Source organism: Pelobates fuscus, chromosome 5 (assembly GCF_036172605.1).
Source record: "Pelobates fuscus isolate aPelFus1 chromosome 5, aPelFus1.pri, whole genome shotgun sequence".
Lineage (NCBI taxonomy): Eukaryota > Metazoa > Chordata > Amphibia > Anura > Pelobatidae > Pelobates > Pelobates fuscus.
Window position 1 is genome coordinate 188784232 of NC_086321.1, and position 17270 is coordinate 188801501.

Below are 17270 nucleotides of genomic sequence, written 5' to 3' on the forward strand. Positions count from 1 at the left end.
CGCCTGGTCCTTGTTTAGCACCTATATAGTCTGGTTTTTCCCCTCACTCCTGGTCAGATCATTGTCTCTTGTCTCCTGTGAGTCTGACTCCTTGCTTCTTGATACTGTGTTCTTGTGTCTTCTTGGTCCGGTGTTCCTGTGCCTCCTGATCCTGTATTCTGATTCAGTGTTCCTGCCTCTACCTTATTTCCAGTGATTCTGACTCTGCTGCCTTATTTTGTTTGACCTGTTTCGGGCTTTGTTCCCTGGTGTCATGTTTTGCTTTGAGGCTTAGGATCTGTGTCCCACCTATTTATAGTGGTGGCTGCACAATCCTGCCCAAGTACTTTACTTACCAAAGGACTATTTAAGTATACTCTGCCTGCACAAATTGTGGTTATCTTGTTTGTTTGTGTTTTTTTTTTGTGTGTGTGTATATATTATATGTTTTTTTTGTTCTTATATCCTTTTTGGTGCTCTTTAAAATATATATATATAGTATATATATATATATATTTTAAAGAGCACCAAAAAGGATATAAGAACAAAAAAAACCATATATATATATATATATATTTAAAAATATATATATATATATATATATATATATATATATAAAAAATCATATATATATTTCTTGATTTAATTCATTCATCGTTTCTTTGCTAAATTGGTTCCCACATTTAAAGGGACAGTGCTGTTCCAGGGCAGCACCCCTTCATGTCATAACAATAATAGTCGTATTTCTATCATAAGAGGTGTGGAGCTGGGCAATCGTGGAATTGTGAGATGTCTTCCTGGAGCTACTGCAACAGAGACAGGAGACATATTTGTAATATTGTTAAGGGAGCAAAGCAGGAAGGGGAATTGGATGTAATTGTCCAATGATATGTGCCAGGTTGCTTCCACACTGTCATTCTCTAAAGCTCTGCCTGTGCATAACACTCAGAACGACAGGCGGATGCGTATTAGGAACTTTAACTTGTGGCTTCGTGAATGGTGTCGGGATCAAGGATTTGGCTTCATTTCTTTTTGTAGCCCTGTTTTGGAATGGAAATAAACTGTACGAAAAAGATGGTTTGCATCTTTCTCAAATGGGAACAAATGTTCTCAGTGAGCAGTTCAGAGTTTTTGCTAGGATGTATTTTTAACCCCTTAAGGACACATGACGTGTGACATATCATGATTCCCTTTTATTCCAGAAGTGTGGTCCTTTTAGGGGTTAAACTAGGAGGGGGGAGGGTTAAAAGGGCGATAAAACATAAATTCAATTGCACCCCAAAACAAGGACAGCCTGTGCCTGTAGAAAGTGTCATGTCTACAAATGATTTTAGTTTAGGGAATAAGATCCATGAACTTGTGGCAATAAATAACTTGTAAAGAGGCCACACTAGATGTAGTGTTAACAAATGGAGATTTGGTATCAGATAGTACTGTAGGTGAAAGTCTAGGATCCAGAGATATAAGAACAGTGACTGAGTCACACCACACAAAAACAAAAGTTTTAGACTATAGAAAAAACGACTTCTCTAAAATTAGAATATGTGTAAAGGAGTCATAATCAGACTGGAGCAGATTAAATGGAGTCCAAGATAAATTAGATTATTTAAAAATTGCACTGCTGAAGGCAACAGAAAACTGCATTAGGCTTGTCAGTAAAAAAAAAAAAAACACTGTGGTACTCTGCAGATATGGCCAAAATAGTAAAAAACAAAAAGTTAGTAATTATATATTAAAAAAAAGAGCGAGGAAGATAGACAGATCTATAAGATTAGGCATAAAGAGGCTAAGCAAGTTATCAAAGCTTCCAAATCACACACACAAGAGAAAAGAAGAACACAAATAGGGGACAAAACATGTTTTAGATACATAAATGAGAAAAGGAAAGTAAAACAAGGATGAATTAGATTACAAACAAAAGAAGGAAGGTATGTAGAAGAGGATAAAGGTCTAGCTGACTGCCACAATTAATATTTTTGTTCAGAATATTTAAGTAAACTAGAAAAATGCTCAGAGTTGTGGTAGCTGACATTTAATGTGGATAAGTGCAAGATAATGCATCTTGGACATAAAAACCCAAGGGCAGAGTACAGAATATTTGAAAGAGTCCTAAACTCAAGATCTGAGGACAGGGATTTAGGGGTAATTATTTCAGATGACTTAAAGGTAGGCAGACAATGTAATAGAGCAGCAGGAAATGCTAGCAGAATGCTTGGTTGTATAGGGAGAGGTATTAGCAGTAGAAAGAGGTAAGTGCTCGTGCCATTTTACAGAACACTGGTGATATCTCACTTGGAGTATTGTACGCGTACTGGAGACCGTTTCTCCAGAAGGATATTGATACTTTAGAGAGAGTTCAGAGAAGGGCTACTAAACTGGTTCATGGATTGCAGGATAAAACTTACCATGAAAGGTTAACCCCTAAAGGACACATGACATGTGTGACGTCATGATTCCCTTTTATTCCAGAAGTTTGGTCGTTAAGGGGTTAAAGGATCTTAACATGTATAGCTTGGAGTAAAGACGAGACAGGGGGGATATGATAGAAACATTTAAGTACATAAAGGGAATCAACACAGTAAAGGAGGAGACTATATTTAAAAGAAGAAAAACTACCACAACAAGAGGACATAGTCTTAAATTAGAGGGACAAAGGTTTAAAATTAATATCAGGAAGTATTACTTTACTGAGAGGGTAGTGGATGCATTGAATAGCTTTCTAGCTGAAGTGGTAGAGGTTAACACAGTGAAGAAGTTTAAGCATGTGTGGCATAGGCCAGGGACTTATGAAAGTATCTAGAAAATTGGGCAGGCTAGATGGGCCCAATGGTTCTTATCTGCTGTCACATTCTATATTGTGCACACCATGCCCTACCAGTCCAGGATTTAGGGATTACCAAGTTGTGTATAAGGTGTTTTTAGAAGAAAAAAAAAACACTTTAGACACAACAGAGTACCGGTAATCCTTAAATCCTGGACTGGTAGGGAGTACTTAAAGACTGGGTTGGGAACCCGTTATATTTAAAATATTTTTATTAAAGAGTTATAAGCATTGATAAAATATTACTTTTTAATACATGGTGGGCCAAAATTTAGAGTAGGTTTTGACAGATAAATAACTTATTTGTTAGTAGTTCCCTTTTTGTGTTGCACATACAGTTGTGCTCAAATGTTTGCATACCCTGGCAGAAATTGTGAAATGTTGGCATCATTTTGAAAATATGACTGATCAAGCAAAAACATTTTTATTTTATTAAAGGATAGTTATTACATGAATCCATTTATTAGCACATAGTTGTTTGGCTCCTTTTTAAATCATAATGATAACAGAAATCACCCAAATGGCCCTGATCAAAAGTTTACTTACCCTTGAATGTTTAGCCTTGTTATAGACATACAAGGTGACACACACACACACACGTTAAAACGCCAATTAAAGGTTATTTTACCACACCTTTGGCTTTTTAAAATTAGTTTCTGTGAATAAATAGTTAATGAATCTGTTAGCTCTCACGTGGATGCACTGAGCAGGCTAGATACTGAGCTATTGGGAGCAGAAAAGAACTTTCAAAAGACCTGCGTAAAAAGGTAATGGAACTTTAGAAAGATGGAAAAAGATATAAAAAAGATATCCAAAGTTCTATCACTTATTAAGAAGTGGAAAATTCAGAGATCTCTTGATACCAAGCCAAGGTCAGGTAGACCGAAAAAGATTACACCCACAACTGTCAGAATAATTGTACTGGATATGAAGAAAAACCCACAGGTTACCTCAGGATAAATACACGCTGCTCTGGAAAAAAGACATTGTGGTTGATTGAATGAGCACAATACGTCACAACTTGAACAGAAATTAGCTTCATGGTCGTGTTGCCAGTCAGAAGCCTTTACTGTGCCAATGCCACAAAAAAGGCCTGGTTACAATATGCCCGACAACACCTTGACACACCTCACAGCTTCTGGCACACTTTAATTTGGAGTGACAAGAACAAAATAGAGCTTTATGGTCACAAACATAAGCGCTATGTTTGGAGAGGGGTAAACAAGGCTTTCACTGTCATTGCTGCTAAAGGGGCAATACACAGTATTAAGAACGAAGGGTATGCAGACTTTTGAACAGAGGTCATGTTATTTTTTTCTTTGTTGCCATGTTTTGTTTTATGACTGTTAGTAACCTACAGTTGAACATGAATCCCATAAGAAATAAATGAAATGTGTTTTGCCTCTCACTTCTTTAAAAATGGTGCATATATTGCCAATGCTCCAAGGGTTTGCAAAGTTTTGAGCACAACTGTACATATTATAACTCTGGAAATTCATCATGGATTATTTAACAAAGAAACAAATTAGCCAAGGGAAACAATAAATGTATTCATCAATTTAGTGGTGTATCCTGGTTTTGTGCTGCCCTAGGCAGGACAAAACCCAGGGGCAAGACATTTGCCCGGGGCATTTGGGGGCGGCTTTTTTTGCCGCCCCCTGGAAAATGCCGCCCAAGGGAAATGCCTTGTTTTGCCTCGCGGCTAAAACGTCCCTGGGTGGGGATACTACTAATAGGGATAATTTTAATGAGAAAACAGGTTCTTCCCTGTGGTTAAAACATATCCTTTAATCCAGAATTTAAAACCATAAAATTACTCAAAAGGAATCAAAACAAATATAAAACTAAAAATCTATATGCAGAAAACATGTAGCTGTTATACGTATATGGCTACTATATTTATTTATATATATATATATATATATATATATATATATATATAGATAGATATATATAGTACTCAAATGTATCCAAGAGTGAAAAAAGATCATGATCAGCTTGTTGCTGGATCCAAAATAACTAATTAACCCAGGTGAATACCTAACATATAAGAGATATATAATAGTCAGGACAAGTACTTGTCATATGGGTAAATGTGAACAAAAAATGTATCTATACAGGCATCTAAACTACTGCAACTGAGAGTATAAAACACAAAATCCTGAATGTGCCTTCAAGGACACCTAAACCAACAAGGTGAGGAGTACTAGACTAATTCTATAAAAAAAATAAAGCTAGTGGTTTAATTCATAAGTGAATCCTAAACATCGCTGTCACCAGAGGTAAGGAATGCACAAACCCCCAACACACGATTCGCCTGTCAGGCAGCTCCTTAAGAAAGGCCAAACTGGAAGCATAGCTGACCAGTATTATTTTTACATAAATTGTAATGCTCTCTGGATAAAAGCACTATGTAAGAACTGTTAAATAAATGAAAAAATATAAATATGTGATACACGTTTAACTCCATGTTTTGGTATATAGATGGGGACATGATATTTTGGGATTTAACAGGATTGTGGAATTTGGTTAATATGCATATTTGGGTGTGACCAACATATGCATTCTTCTCCTACGCAATGTCTTTGAATTTCCCAGTTGTTGAGGATATGCTAAATTGGTTTGATGGGAGAAACTTGTAATGTCTAGGTGGTTTTGTCATCATTGAGGTGACATTTTCTTGATAACGGAAATGCAACAGTGTATTTGAAAGCAAGCCAGTAGAAAGTGGGTAAGTGGAGGTCCAAGAATGTTTCACTGATTTCTGCATAGGTCATAATCAATGGAGAGAACAAGAAGACAGAATAATGAATGGCAGCAATTTATATCCTTTTCAAAGTCATAAATGGGTAGTGTCAGACTTATTTTGGATATCATTTAAATTAAATTATACCGTAAAGTCACTACTTAGCTGATGTGACTCAATTTTGCAGCCTGCTGTAGCAGAATGTAAAAGAAACAGACATTTTTTTTCTCTCACTCTATTCACTATATAAATGGGATTTCTACAAGACCCCATTGTGAGACTGGGTTGAATCAAAGTCCAGATGCGTCAAATAAATACTTTATAGCTGAAAAAGGCAACTGGTAGTCTAGCTAAGACCTACCAGAATCCTTTAAAATGTGACAGCCATCTATGACTGATTGGCTATAAAGATAACAGTTTTTCGCATCATTTTCAATTAACCCCTCAGACAAAGTGGTGATTGGAATAAGTGATAAATATATCTGTGATGCAACTGCGCCATCTTCTGGTTATAATCTATGAAAGCAATCATTATAATAAGGTACACTCCTCTAATCCCATTGGTCACTTCAAAAAGTTGACGTGAAAATTAAAGATATGGAATTCTTCAAAAGTGGGGACACAATACTCTAGAGAGACTTTTAAAAACTTTCTTGAGACATACTCTTAAAGGAACACACTCCTGGATCACACTATTGGTAATACTTACTCTAACACACTTCTTTTCCCATCTGGAATTCTAAAACTCTGAATTCTTTGTTAGCCAGACCAACTCTGGACTTAGACATTTTGCAGGACTGTTATTCTCATGCTAATTTCTCTATCATTAAACACGCTTACTTGCATTCACCATCCATTGGATTACATCTCCAGAATACCAAAATAATATTCTACTAAGAAAATTGCTCAAGTATTTAATTTTTATTAAAAGCAGAAATATACCTGAATAATGCTGATCAGATTTCAAAACTTTTGAAATCATAATTAACTAGAGGGAATTTTATATAATTCAACATTTCTGACTGCAGCTGAGATAAAAGAATTATATATATAAATTCACTGGTAATTTGCTAAGTGTAACATATCACACTATTATCCAGAGATATTGAAATCTTTAATAAATCAGGGATAAGTTAATATTGTATCAGAAAGAAACCACAGTAAAGCGATTTTAAGGCTTATAATTTTCTTATGGTTATTGAATGGTAAAGAATAGTTGACTATTTTGTGAGGTGAAATATTGTGTATTGGTTTGCGATGCTTAAAGGAAAACTCCAGTGCCAGGAAAACAATCAGTTTTCCTGGCACTGGAGGTACCCTCTCCCACCCCCCAATCCCCGGTTACTGAAGGGGTGAAAACCCCTTCAGTCACTTACCTGAGGCAGCGACGATGTCCCTCTTCGCTGTCTCCTCCTCTGCGCCGCTCCTCCTTCTGTCTCCGTCGGTCGAGACTGATCCCGCCCAGCGGCGGAGACCTAATGCGCATGCGCGGCAATGCCGCACATGCGCATTAGCGCTCCCCATAGGAAAGCATTGAAAAAGATTTTCAATGCTTTCATATGAGGAAATGAGCGACGCTGGAGGTCCTCACACAGCGTGAGGACGTCCAGCGACGCTCTAGCACATATAATCTGTGCTATGAGTCAGGAAGTTCTCTCTAGTGGCTGTCTAGTAGACAGCCACTAGAGGTGGAGTTAACCCTGCAAGGTAATTATTGCAGTTTATAAAAAACTGCAATAATTCCAGTTGCAGGGTTAGGAGTAGTGGGAGTTGGCACCCAGACCACTCCAATGGGCAAAAGTGGTCTGGGTGCCTGGAGTGTCCCTTTAAGTGTTTACTTTGTGAGCATTGCAGCCAGCAGTGAGGGAGTTAATTATATGTGTACTGATCCGAACTGTCAGCATCCATTTTATGACCCTGAGCTGTGCTGTGTAATACTCTTATGTACATTCTTTGATGGGTTTCTAAAACTAAGATCTATAAGATTCCTGTAGCATTGCTGTAATTCTTATTGTCAATATTAAAATAATTGTTATTTAGATTCTTTAAGGCATAATCTGTAATTTATACATGTAACTCCTTTGGAAATTAATTTTAACTTTATGTTGCTGATAGCTTATGTGATTATCATGTATACTGAGATCTGTATTAATACTTGCTTAGTTTACTGACCATTACTGGTGGATAATTTCTATGTGGACTGACATTCTCATCACCTTAAGACAAGTGATCTACAAATTATCTTTGTGGTGGTGGTTATTGGTGCCATAATATTTTGCCATATATTATACTATTGTCATACCATTCACTGATTATTGTAATGCATGTTACATATTACTATTAATTATTTGTCACAATAAATTATATTTTTATAATTGGTTGTGATTTTCCTATTCCATTAACCCTGCTTGTCCATAAGCCTTAACCTCATTTTATAGGGGTGTCATAACCTAACAATTCTGGCTGCTATAGCTCATTGTCTTCCCGTTTCCTTTTGTTTGGCTACCTTTTCTTTTTTGATTTGTTATTCGTTTCCTCTCACTACAGTTTGTTACATATTCAATTTACTAATCTAGTCAAGACTGCTGGGTCATCCTGGAGAGGTGTCAATTCAAGCCTAAATTTTACAACATGACAGGAGGCTTAATATTTTGGACTACTTTTCACATGATTGGAGGGACAGCAGCAATTGGAGGCTGGGCAAAACCATTCTTTTGCAGATTGGAGACACTCTGTGGCCTGCTTTGGGTGGACCTATTAACCTCACCAACCAATCGTCTGATATTTCAGCTGGCTCCCGGACACAGAGTGCGAGGCGGTTGACGCCTTTCTCCAGAGTTGGCAAACCCATGCATGCGTTTCCTCCACTCTCGATGTTGGACTTAGTTCTCCATCATATCCATGTCCAGAGGGTGTCACTTCTCCATGTCGCACCCTTCTGGCAAAGTCAAGCATGGTTTCCGGACCAGCTGGAGTGGTCTCACGTACACCCTCTTCTCCTTCCGTCCCTCCATCTACTAATCCCCAAGACTGCTTGGATCTAGTGGCTTGGATGCTTTCAGTGGCTCTTGGCCAATTGTCAACTTATCGCAGTCAGCTAAGGAGCTTTAATGGTACTCATGGTACCAGATGGTGCTACATTTTACCTGGCATACATGGGGTTGCTGGTGTCTGCAGAAGGATTCCAATCCACTTACACCACCTGTTCCCTTGATACCGATTTTTTGTTCCATATCTTTTATCTGGGTCAGCTGTATCTCGCGTGATCAATGTTATCCGTTCGACCATTTCAGCGACTCATGTTCATGTCCATTGGGTCAGGACCTAGTTTGCCGGCTACTTCATATCTAGCAGTATATACCTCCAGTGCCTAGAATTCTCATCTTTTGGACGTAGATTTGGTTCTACGGACAGCTTGTGGCTTCTGCAGCTTTCGGCAAAGTTGACACTTTTATTATGCCTGGTCTTGTTCCATAGGGTCGCAGTTGTATTCGCATTTTACGTCAACTGTTTTTCGTTTTTGCCTATAGGGGTCGCATTTTCGATTTTGCGTCATACAAATACAAACTCTACTGAGGTTTCTTTATCCGTTGTGTGGTTAAGGCTTTGCTTCACTATGTGGCGGTCACTGCTCCCTTGCAATCGTCTAGGTTGGGTCAACGTTTTATTCCTTATATCAAGGCAGTTTACACTACTACAAAGTGCAGGATGGATTTGCTGGCTGCTGTCACTGGTGAGGGTGAAGTCTTGTTTCGGTGTCCACTCCGGTCATGTTCTAAAATTGTAGAATATAGGTACACCACGTTTGCATAATCTAGAATTATAGCTAGTCTCTTACTTAATGTGTCTCTCGCATTTTGTCACTAAAGGCACATGCTGATGTACGCAGCTTTATGTTATAGTATCATTGATTGTCAGCTTGTTTGAGCAGGACCATCTTCACCTTCAAATATCCACTTTCTAGAAATGTAAAGCTCTGCAATATATGTTGTCATTATATAAATTCTAATAATTAATAATAATGAGTTGGCCCTAGCTATATTATGAACTGAGTGTTGTACATTGCTCTGTTACCTCTGTGCATGACTCACAGCCATGTTGTCTTCTGGCCTACATGGTCAGAAGATTATGCTGTTATGCTTGAAAACTGCAATAAAGAACAAGCTTCAAAATAGGGAAGAAAAAAAAAAAAACAGCTAGAAGTATAAACTGGCATGATGTGACCCTTTGATATGTGTTATACATACAGTGACACAATTACAATTTTGTGAAGAGTAGCACTTTAATAGTGCTCACATTGAAATTTGTAAACCGGGTTTGAGTTAATTAGGGTTCTTTAAAGAGGCAAGAAAATCCAACATGACAAAGCAAATACGAAAGTCACATCTTTATTGGCAGTTTCACCTTTCCCTAAAAACAGAGCATGTTTGTTGTGAAAACTGTTGTTGGTGAGCCTGACACTTAAATATAAAGTCAAAAACAGGAAAGGCAGAACAAATCTCATGTGGTGATATCCAGCTTGGAAATGGTCCCCAAACGAGGAGCACGAATGTCAGTAAACTGTAAAAAATGAAACAAAAAATAAAACACATTTTTCATATAATTAGGAGTCAGTTTACCCTTTCCTATTTTCTATAAAATTACAGTGCATGTTTAACATACAAGTATATTCATGCAAAATAAACAGAATTTGTGTAATAAAATGGTAAATCCGTTTAGGCAGAACATTCCACTATTAAATAATGCATCAAAAGTCTCAACGTATTATTTAGAAGCATTTACACAAACAATTATGCATTGCCTTAGTAAAGGAAACTTTATAAAAAAAAAATTTTTTTTTATTATTGAGCACAGTGGAATATATTTATAGTTGAAAAGGAATCATGGATCATAAATACACACATAAGTAGCCCTTTGTTCCAAACTCATTTTCTTTTTTAACCCCAAACCCATGTTTCTCTTCTTTATCTCAGCAATCCTTCAGTTTCTCCTTCTCTAGTAACACCTCATCCTCTCGTCCGGTCTCAGTTGGGCTCCCCCAAAGCTCTGTGCCCTTCTTTTTTTATGTTTATACTGACTCTCTTGCCAAACGTATTAATTATTATAATAATTCTTCAGAATAGGCTATGGCTTCCCAGGGCAACAATCGTACCTTAAATATATACTTCTCTCTCAGTTACTATCCCCTATGCTGCCATTCCTATTGGGTTTTTATACCACACATCATCTAGATAGCTCATGCAACCAGGGTCTTCATCAACTTAGCATTCCTAACAAAATTTGCAAACATTTGTCTCATTTGTTGTTAAATTCTTCCCTTTATAACATTGTAAAGCACTGTAGAATATTTTGGAACTACATTAATGCCAATAATAATAACTCCTAGGAATGGTAACATTGTGCAACCTGATTTGACGCTTAGAGACAAACTACAATTAAAGAAACACTATTGGCACCCAGACCACTTCAGCTCAAAGCCAGGTCCCTTAACCTTGTAATGTTAATTATTGCAGTTTTTGATAAACTGTAATAATTACTTTTAAGAATTAACTTCACTTCTACTGGATGTCCACCAGACAGCCATTAGAGGTACTTCCGGGTCGTTAAGAGACTTTTGGTCACCTGACGTTGGACATCCTCATGCTATGTAGGAGGTCATCATGCGTCACCTAAACCCCATAGAAAAGAATTACACAATGCTTCCCTATGGGGAAGTCCCACCGCCCTTCTGCACCACTGCGAGTGAGGGGGCACTATAAGGAACTATAGTGCCAAAAAAACAACTGTTTTCCTGGCACTATAGTTTGCCTTTAATATGTGTATTCTACAATTTTATAAAAGTCAAAATACACTATATAACCCAACATTGACTTCTTCTACAATTTGTTAATATAGTCTAAATAAGTGGTTCTTAACTTAAAATAATAAACAATAAATTGTGGGTAGTTGCCTGTCTTCTGAGGAAAATAGTGTTACTGTTCCAATCATTGGGGACTCATTGAAATATCAAGGGTACTTAATTTTAGGACCCAAGCAAAGGGTTAATAACTGCTTGTCTAGTGACCAGACTTGAATTGTACTTTGAAGGACCACTCCCAACATTTATAAAAAAAAAAAAAAACACACAAATCACAGTTTAGGACATATATTATCCCATCAACTTAGCATTCCTACCAAAATTTGCAAATATTGGTAAGAATGCTAGGTTGATGAAGACCCTGGTTGCATGAGCTATCTAGATGATGTGTGGTATAAAAACCCAATAGGAATGGCAGTATGGGGGAAAGTAACTGAGAGAGCAGTATATATTTAAGGTACGATTTCATGAATGTATTCAATGGGGGGGGGGGGGGGGGGGGGGGGGTGTATGTGTTACCCAGAGAAGAGAATATCAGTCTATTTACGGTCAATAATCCTATCAGAAACTTAGCATTGAGAAGCCCTTGCATCTGTGCATGCACGCTGGCTTGTGTGTTCCTGTGCGTCTAATCTGAGGTCTGCGGAGTTGCTGAAGACACTGGTCTGAGAGAGAGGAGACTGGCACACTCAAGTAGAACGCGCCTGCCATGCCCATTAGCTCAAGCGAGGAAGGAAGAAGCAAACCTCCCTGGCTGTGTGGGAAAAGTAAAAAAATATTTTATTTTGATCATGCTGTGCTAGCAAAACAGACACAGTTGCTCAATACTTGTGCACATTGGGGGTTAGACAAAAACACGTCACCACCAACAAAAATTTATTTGTTCATGTCAGCAGGTGCATACTCCTATTTACAGAAATATTAGTGGTTAGGAGGGAAGATAAATAACTTGTATCTTTGAGACACTGATAAATGTTTAATAATTACAGTTATTCTGTGAAAAAAAAAAAAAAAACTATTTTGATTGACTTTTTGCACCATTGAACAATTAGTATTATATTTAGATGTGCTGGTAATCAAATGTGTATTGTTCATTTCATTTAAACCATTATTACCCATCCTCTTGTTGGTCGTTACATACGTAGGAATCACGATACATCAACAATGCGTTTCAAAAGTAAAGAGACAGGAAACACACACACACACACATACATATATATATCCATATATCCCTCCAGCTCAAAAGGAACGTTCTTGGCAAGTAACACAAACCATTGTTCTAATTCACTTACCTCATGCTATACAAATGATAATAGATCAGCCAACAAAGTTAACAACAACCAGGTGTAAAATAGTGTTGGCGAAGAGAAAATCTGCAAAGGCTCTTTCTGGAGAGATCCCCTGGAAATCTCCTTTATTTTGAGGATTGATCTGTATCCTTAAGCACACTGCAATAAAAAAAAAAAGTTAAAAAAACAAAACAAAACACTAAAGTATAAAACAATAGATCTAGTATTCCAACTAAATACTATAATCTTCATTCGTAATAGATTAACCCCTTCAGAACTATATACATAACCACTATTCGTAATAGATTAACCACTTAAAGGGAAACTATAGTGCCAGGTAAAAAACTCATTTTCCTGCAGCTTCCCCTTCTGATGTCCCTTGGCGCTGGCTCAGCTCCGCCAACGCTCCGCCCCCACCGGCGGCCGGAGACCTAACGCGCATGCGTGCCGATGGCATCGCATTAGGATGTCCCCATAGGAAAGCATTATTTAATGCTTTCCTATGGGGATTTCAGAAGTCCTCAGTCCCTCTAGTGACTGTCTGGCAGATCGTCACTAGAGGAGGACTTAACCCTGCAAGGTAATTATTGCAGTTTATAAAAACTGCAATAACTACATGCTCAGGGTAAATGGTGAAGGGAGTTGGCACCCAGACCACTTCAATGTGCCTACAGTCTCTTTAAGTCACAATCTGGTTTAAGAAGACGCACAGTGTTATATACTAAATTAATTTCAAAATTAAAACCAAAGTAGACGAACTGTAAAAATTCTGCAGGTCAGTCATGCTTCCAGTTCACATAGTTTGACCTTTGTATATAAAAAATACAGTTTGAATCTGCAATGAATTCCTGACAATTCTTACTTTAGCAAATATCCCCACGTATGCTAGTATGCTCCTGGCACTGAAATGCATACCCACTGTGAGAAGATGATAGGTTCATGTAAGTAGAACTCACTTTTACCTGCCCCTCCGGCCAGATCCCAAGTGGCAATGTTAGTGTCAGGTTTTTTGCAAATTTGTGAAAATCCCCAGACTTGTATGTTGTGAGGGAATTATTCAGTCATCGGTTCTATATTGTTCACATGTAATTTTGTCTGGCTAAATCCACCTATAGCGGCATGTTCATTATTATTGATTTTATAAACTAGATGGTATAGTCACTAGCATAGTAAACCTTACTGAACACATAGCAGTAGATTGATAAACGTCAAACTACTGTTTTCATCTGGAAAGCACTTAGAAATAAGTAATTTTGCATGCTCACGTTTGACAAAAAAAATAATAATGTGTGGTCACCATAGCAAGTTAATCGAAATGAAGATGTTTTGGTGTACAGGCACTTTCTTACCTAAAGGGGTTAAACCATGGCTTAACAAATTTGCTTTTAATCTAGGGGCCATCTCAAAAAGTTAGGAGCCAGTTTTTTTGTTCAGTACAAACATAACATTTAAAGGGAATCTATAGACACCAAATTCACTACAGCTTAAAGTAGTAGCTCTAGTGTCTATAGTCTGTTCCTGCAGTCTTTTTAATATCAACAGAGAAAAGGCAGTGCTTACCTTGTTGCCTAGTAACACCTCTAGTGGCAGTCACACTGAAGGCCACTAGATGTGCTTCCTAGTCTAGTGTGCAGCACCTACATTCAGCGTTTCCACGCTCTGCATGGAGGAGCTGAATGTTCCCAATAGAGATGCATCGATTTAATGCATCTGTCTAAGATGAGGATTGGCGCAAAGCTGCATTCGCTGCACATGTGCAATAGCCTCCCAATGCTTTCATCTGAGAAAGCATTTTATTACCGGAAATCATCAATATTGATGATCTAAGCAATAGAGGCTGGGCCAGCTGCGACGAGACCGGTGCAGTGTGAGGGAAAAAAGTGAGTAAAAATACCTTTCCCAGACAATTGGAGGCAGTCGGGTCACCTAGTTAGTTTAACACTATAGTATCAGGAATACATGTTTGTATTCCTGACACAAAAGTGTTCCTTTAAATTTACACATAAACAGATCACACACATTCTCTCACACACTTGCAAATTATTATTTGTTTTATTTTATGTCCACCCAGCTTCCTTACCCTTAGGAGAGCTGGAATGGATCTTTTCCCTGGGGTCCAGTGGGGCTGCTGTCATTTTCCTGCTCTGCTCCCATGCACGCTGTTTAGCGGGACCAGAGTGAAGTCATATTCCATCATCATACCAGAGAGCATTAGGGAGCATAGCAAAAAGAGCAGGAAGTGACAGCTCCCTTGCTACCGCCTCTATTCTCACTTAACCAGCTGCCTCCATTGCTCACAGCAGGGAAGTGGGTAAAAGGGATGTCAAACACACACACAGGCGCCAGGACAAAATTCCAGGTCAACATGGCGACTAGGAATTTTGTCCTGGCGCTTGGATGTTTGTTCTAGAATGGCTTACCCCAAAGGTTGTTCTCCAGCTCCAGACCTCCCTTTCCCCAGCAGCTTCTTTAATCAAGTTTCAGGAAGCACAGAGTGCAGCCTGACAAGTGCGCCGCTGATTTGCTAGAGCGGTCAGAAGACTCTCTAAACCAAATCGGTAGATCCTGACTGGCTTATTGCTCCTTAATTGAAGTTGCTATGATGGCAACACAGTTTATTTAATTCATATGATGCTGGACACATTTCACACTTCATGTGACAGGACATAAAAAAGTGATGCCTGCAGCAGGGCCAAATGAGGAACTGCCTAGACTGGGTTACCTCTAGGAGGACATATTATATAATGCATCCCCTTTCAGGATGTATTCTCCAGCAGGCAGATAAGATGTGTGCCCAGGTAAATAAAGTGGATCTGGCATTTATAATGTCACGTGCACAGTGTAAATAATACTATTTGCAGGAAGACACGTCATTTTATACATTGTGCAATTAAATCTATCACAACACAGCAACTATAAATGGCACAGGCAGGAGTATGGAAGGAATATCTTCATAATGAAGCACATATAGTGCGCCTCTCACCGCCCAGAATGAAGGAGCCCACGCAGGAGGTGAACCCGGACAGGAATGAATTGAAAGGAAATGTCCCCACTAGCAGGCAGTACAGGAACTGCATTGCCCCGGTGAGCAGGATGTACAGCAGGTAGGCGTCCAGCAGCTTAAGCCGCTGAGAAGTGGAGCTCACATACTCCTCCAGGAAGCGGGACACGACGGACAGCACAGACACCGACATGACTGAAGGGACCGGGAGCCTGCTGTGCGGACCGGAAGTGACGAACCGGAAGTGCTCCCTGGATCAGACGTGGCGTTCAGGAACTGGCAGTGACGTCACTGTAACAAGGCGGAAGCCGGTAGAACACCGGGTATGAACTGAGCTTGCTGTCAATCATCGCACGAACGGAGTGTGACAGCACAGTTATAGATGAATAATGAGTAATGCATGAGAATAAATGGCATTTCTGTGTAAATAAAACTACAGTGCGTTTATATAGGAAGTACGAATAAATGCCGAGACCCTTTATACTCTGCAAGCATTAGCTTTCCCAGGGCCATGATGATGTCCGCCAAGCAGGCAGATCAGGGGCAGAGCCGGCAGTGACATCACACGTGACATCACATTCACACAATAAAGCGTTTCTGGATCTCGCACATCTGGATCATTCCTTTCCCTTCAGCTGCTGTGCTTTAGATGAGGGGGGTTTTATGCTGCTGCAAGCTATGGCTGATGTAAAATGGGACTGGTGGGTTTGCATTTGTGCATTTGTAGTCAGCTCAATGAGACTGTTATGCTAATTGTTCAGGTACAGAGTCAAAGAGCTACTTCCATTTAGTTCACTTAGTTCAGCATTATTTATTAGATACCCAAATCCATGCGAGCTTTCCAAGTCCATCCTAGTGCTGCAGAGGTAAGTATGCTGTTTATCTGCACTAATCAATGCAATAAGGAGCCCTTCAGAGACATATGGTATGTCACTTCTGTGACTGCTCTGCTTTAAGCATGTGTAGGCACTTAAAAGGATTACTTCAATATTAAAAAAAGTATATATAATGAGACACTGTTCATCTGCAGTGCTTCTCTACAAGGGGAAACTAATTGTCACATTGAATAACAGTTCAAAATTAAAAGGGCAAGAAACAATCCCAGCTGGAAGGTGTTACTAAGAGGATTTATAAAGTGCAGATTTCTCTTGAAATTTTTACATTTATAGCAAACCTGCAGGGACAGGCAATTAAAACCTAAAGAGTTATAATTTTTTTTTGTGTTTTTAAAGAGGAACTGTCACTGGTGATATTTTTACACAATCTCACAGCTAACTTAAAGTGAACTTAGGCTATGCTAAATTTCAGTGTTAATTTTTGTAAAAAAAATTGCATGCCTTCCCAGGGATGCCATGTACTGTACATTAAAGGAACACTATAGAGTCAGGAATGCAAATGTATTCCTGACACTATAGTTTTAAAAGCACTGTTTAGGTTCCCGGTCCTCCTCTCCTTACTTTACAAAGATGATTTTACTCACTGTTTTTCCAGTGGTTTCAATGTGGCTAGTCCTAACCCTTTCCACCTCTGTGGCTGAAATCATCAAACCTGATGATTTCAGCCAATCCAGTGCTTTC

General features: G+C 38.7%; 2 protein-coding genes across 2 annotated transcripts in view; one reads left to right on the forward strand and one right to left on the reverse strand.

Moving 5' to 3' along the window:
- The window catches only part of LOC134611209 (M1-specific T cell receptor alpha chain-like), a 433017-nt gene that overhangs the window by 380264 nt on the left and 35483 nt on the right, over window positions 1–17270 (forward strand). The window lies entirely within an intron of this gene.
- DAD1 (defender against cell death 1) lies at window positions 9919–15951 on the reverse strand. Its single transcript, XM_063457127.1, has 3 exons — window positions 15676–15951; window positions 12696–12851; window positions 9919–10106 (listed from the first exon to the last, which is right to left on the reverse strand). Exons 1-2 carry the CDS (start codon window positions 15884–15886, stop codon window positions 12721–12723), a joined length of 342 nt encoding a protein of 113 aa, XP_063313197.1. The 5' UTR covers window positions 15887–15951; the 3' UTR covers window positions 9919–10106; window positions 12696–12720.

Bases quoted from the DNA above. Each gene is read 5' to 3' on its own strand.
- DAD1 (XM_063457127.1), bottom strand. From the start codon at position 15,886: ATGTCGGTGTCTGTGCTGTCCGTCGTGTCCCGCTTCCTGGAGGAGTAT. The intron at 12,852-15,675 runs GTGAGAGGCGCA...TTTTTATTGCAG, and splicing joins GGGCTCCTTCATTCTGGGCG to TGTGCTTAAGGATACAGATC.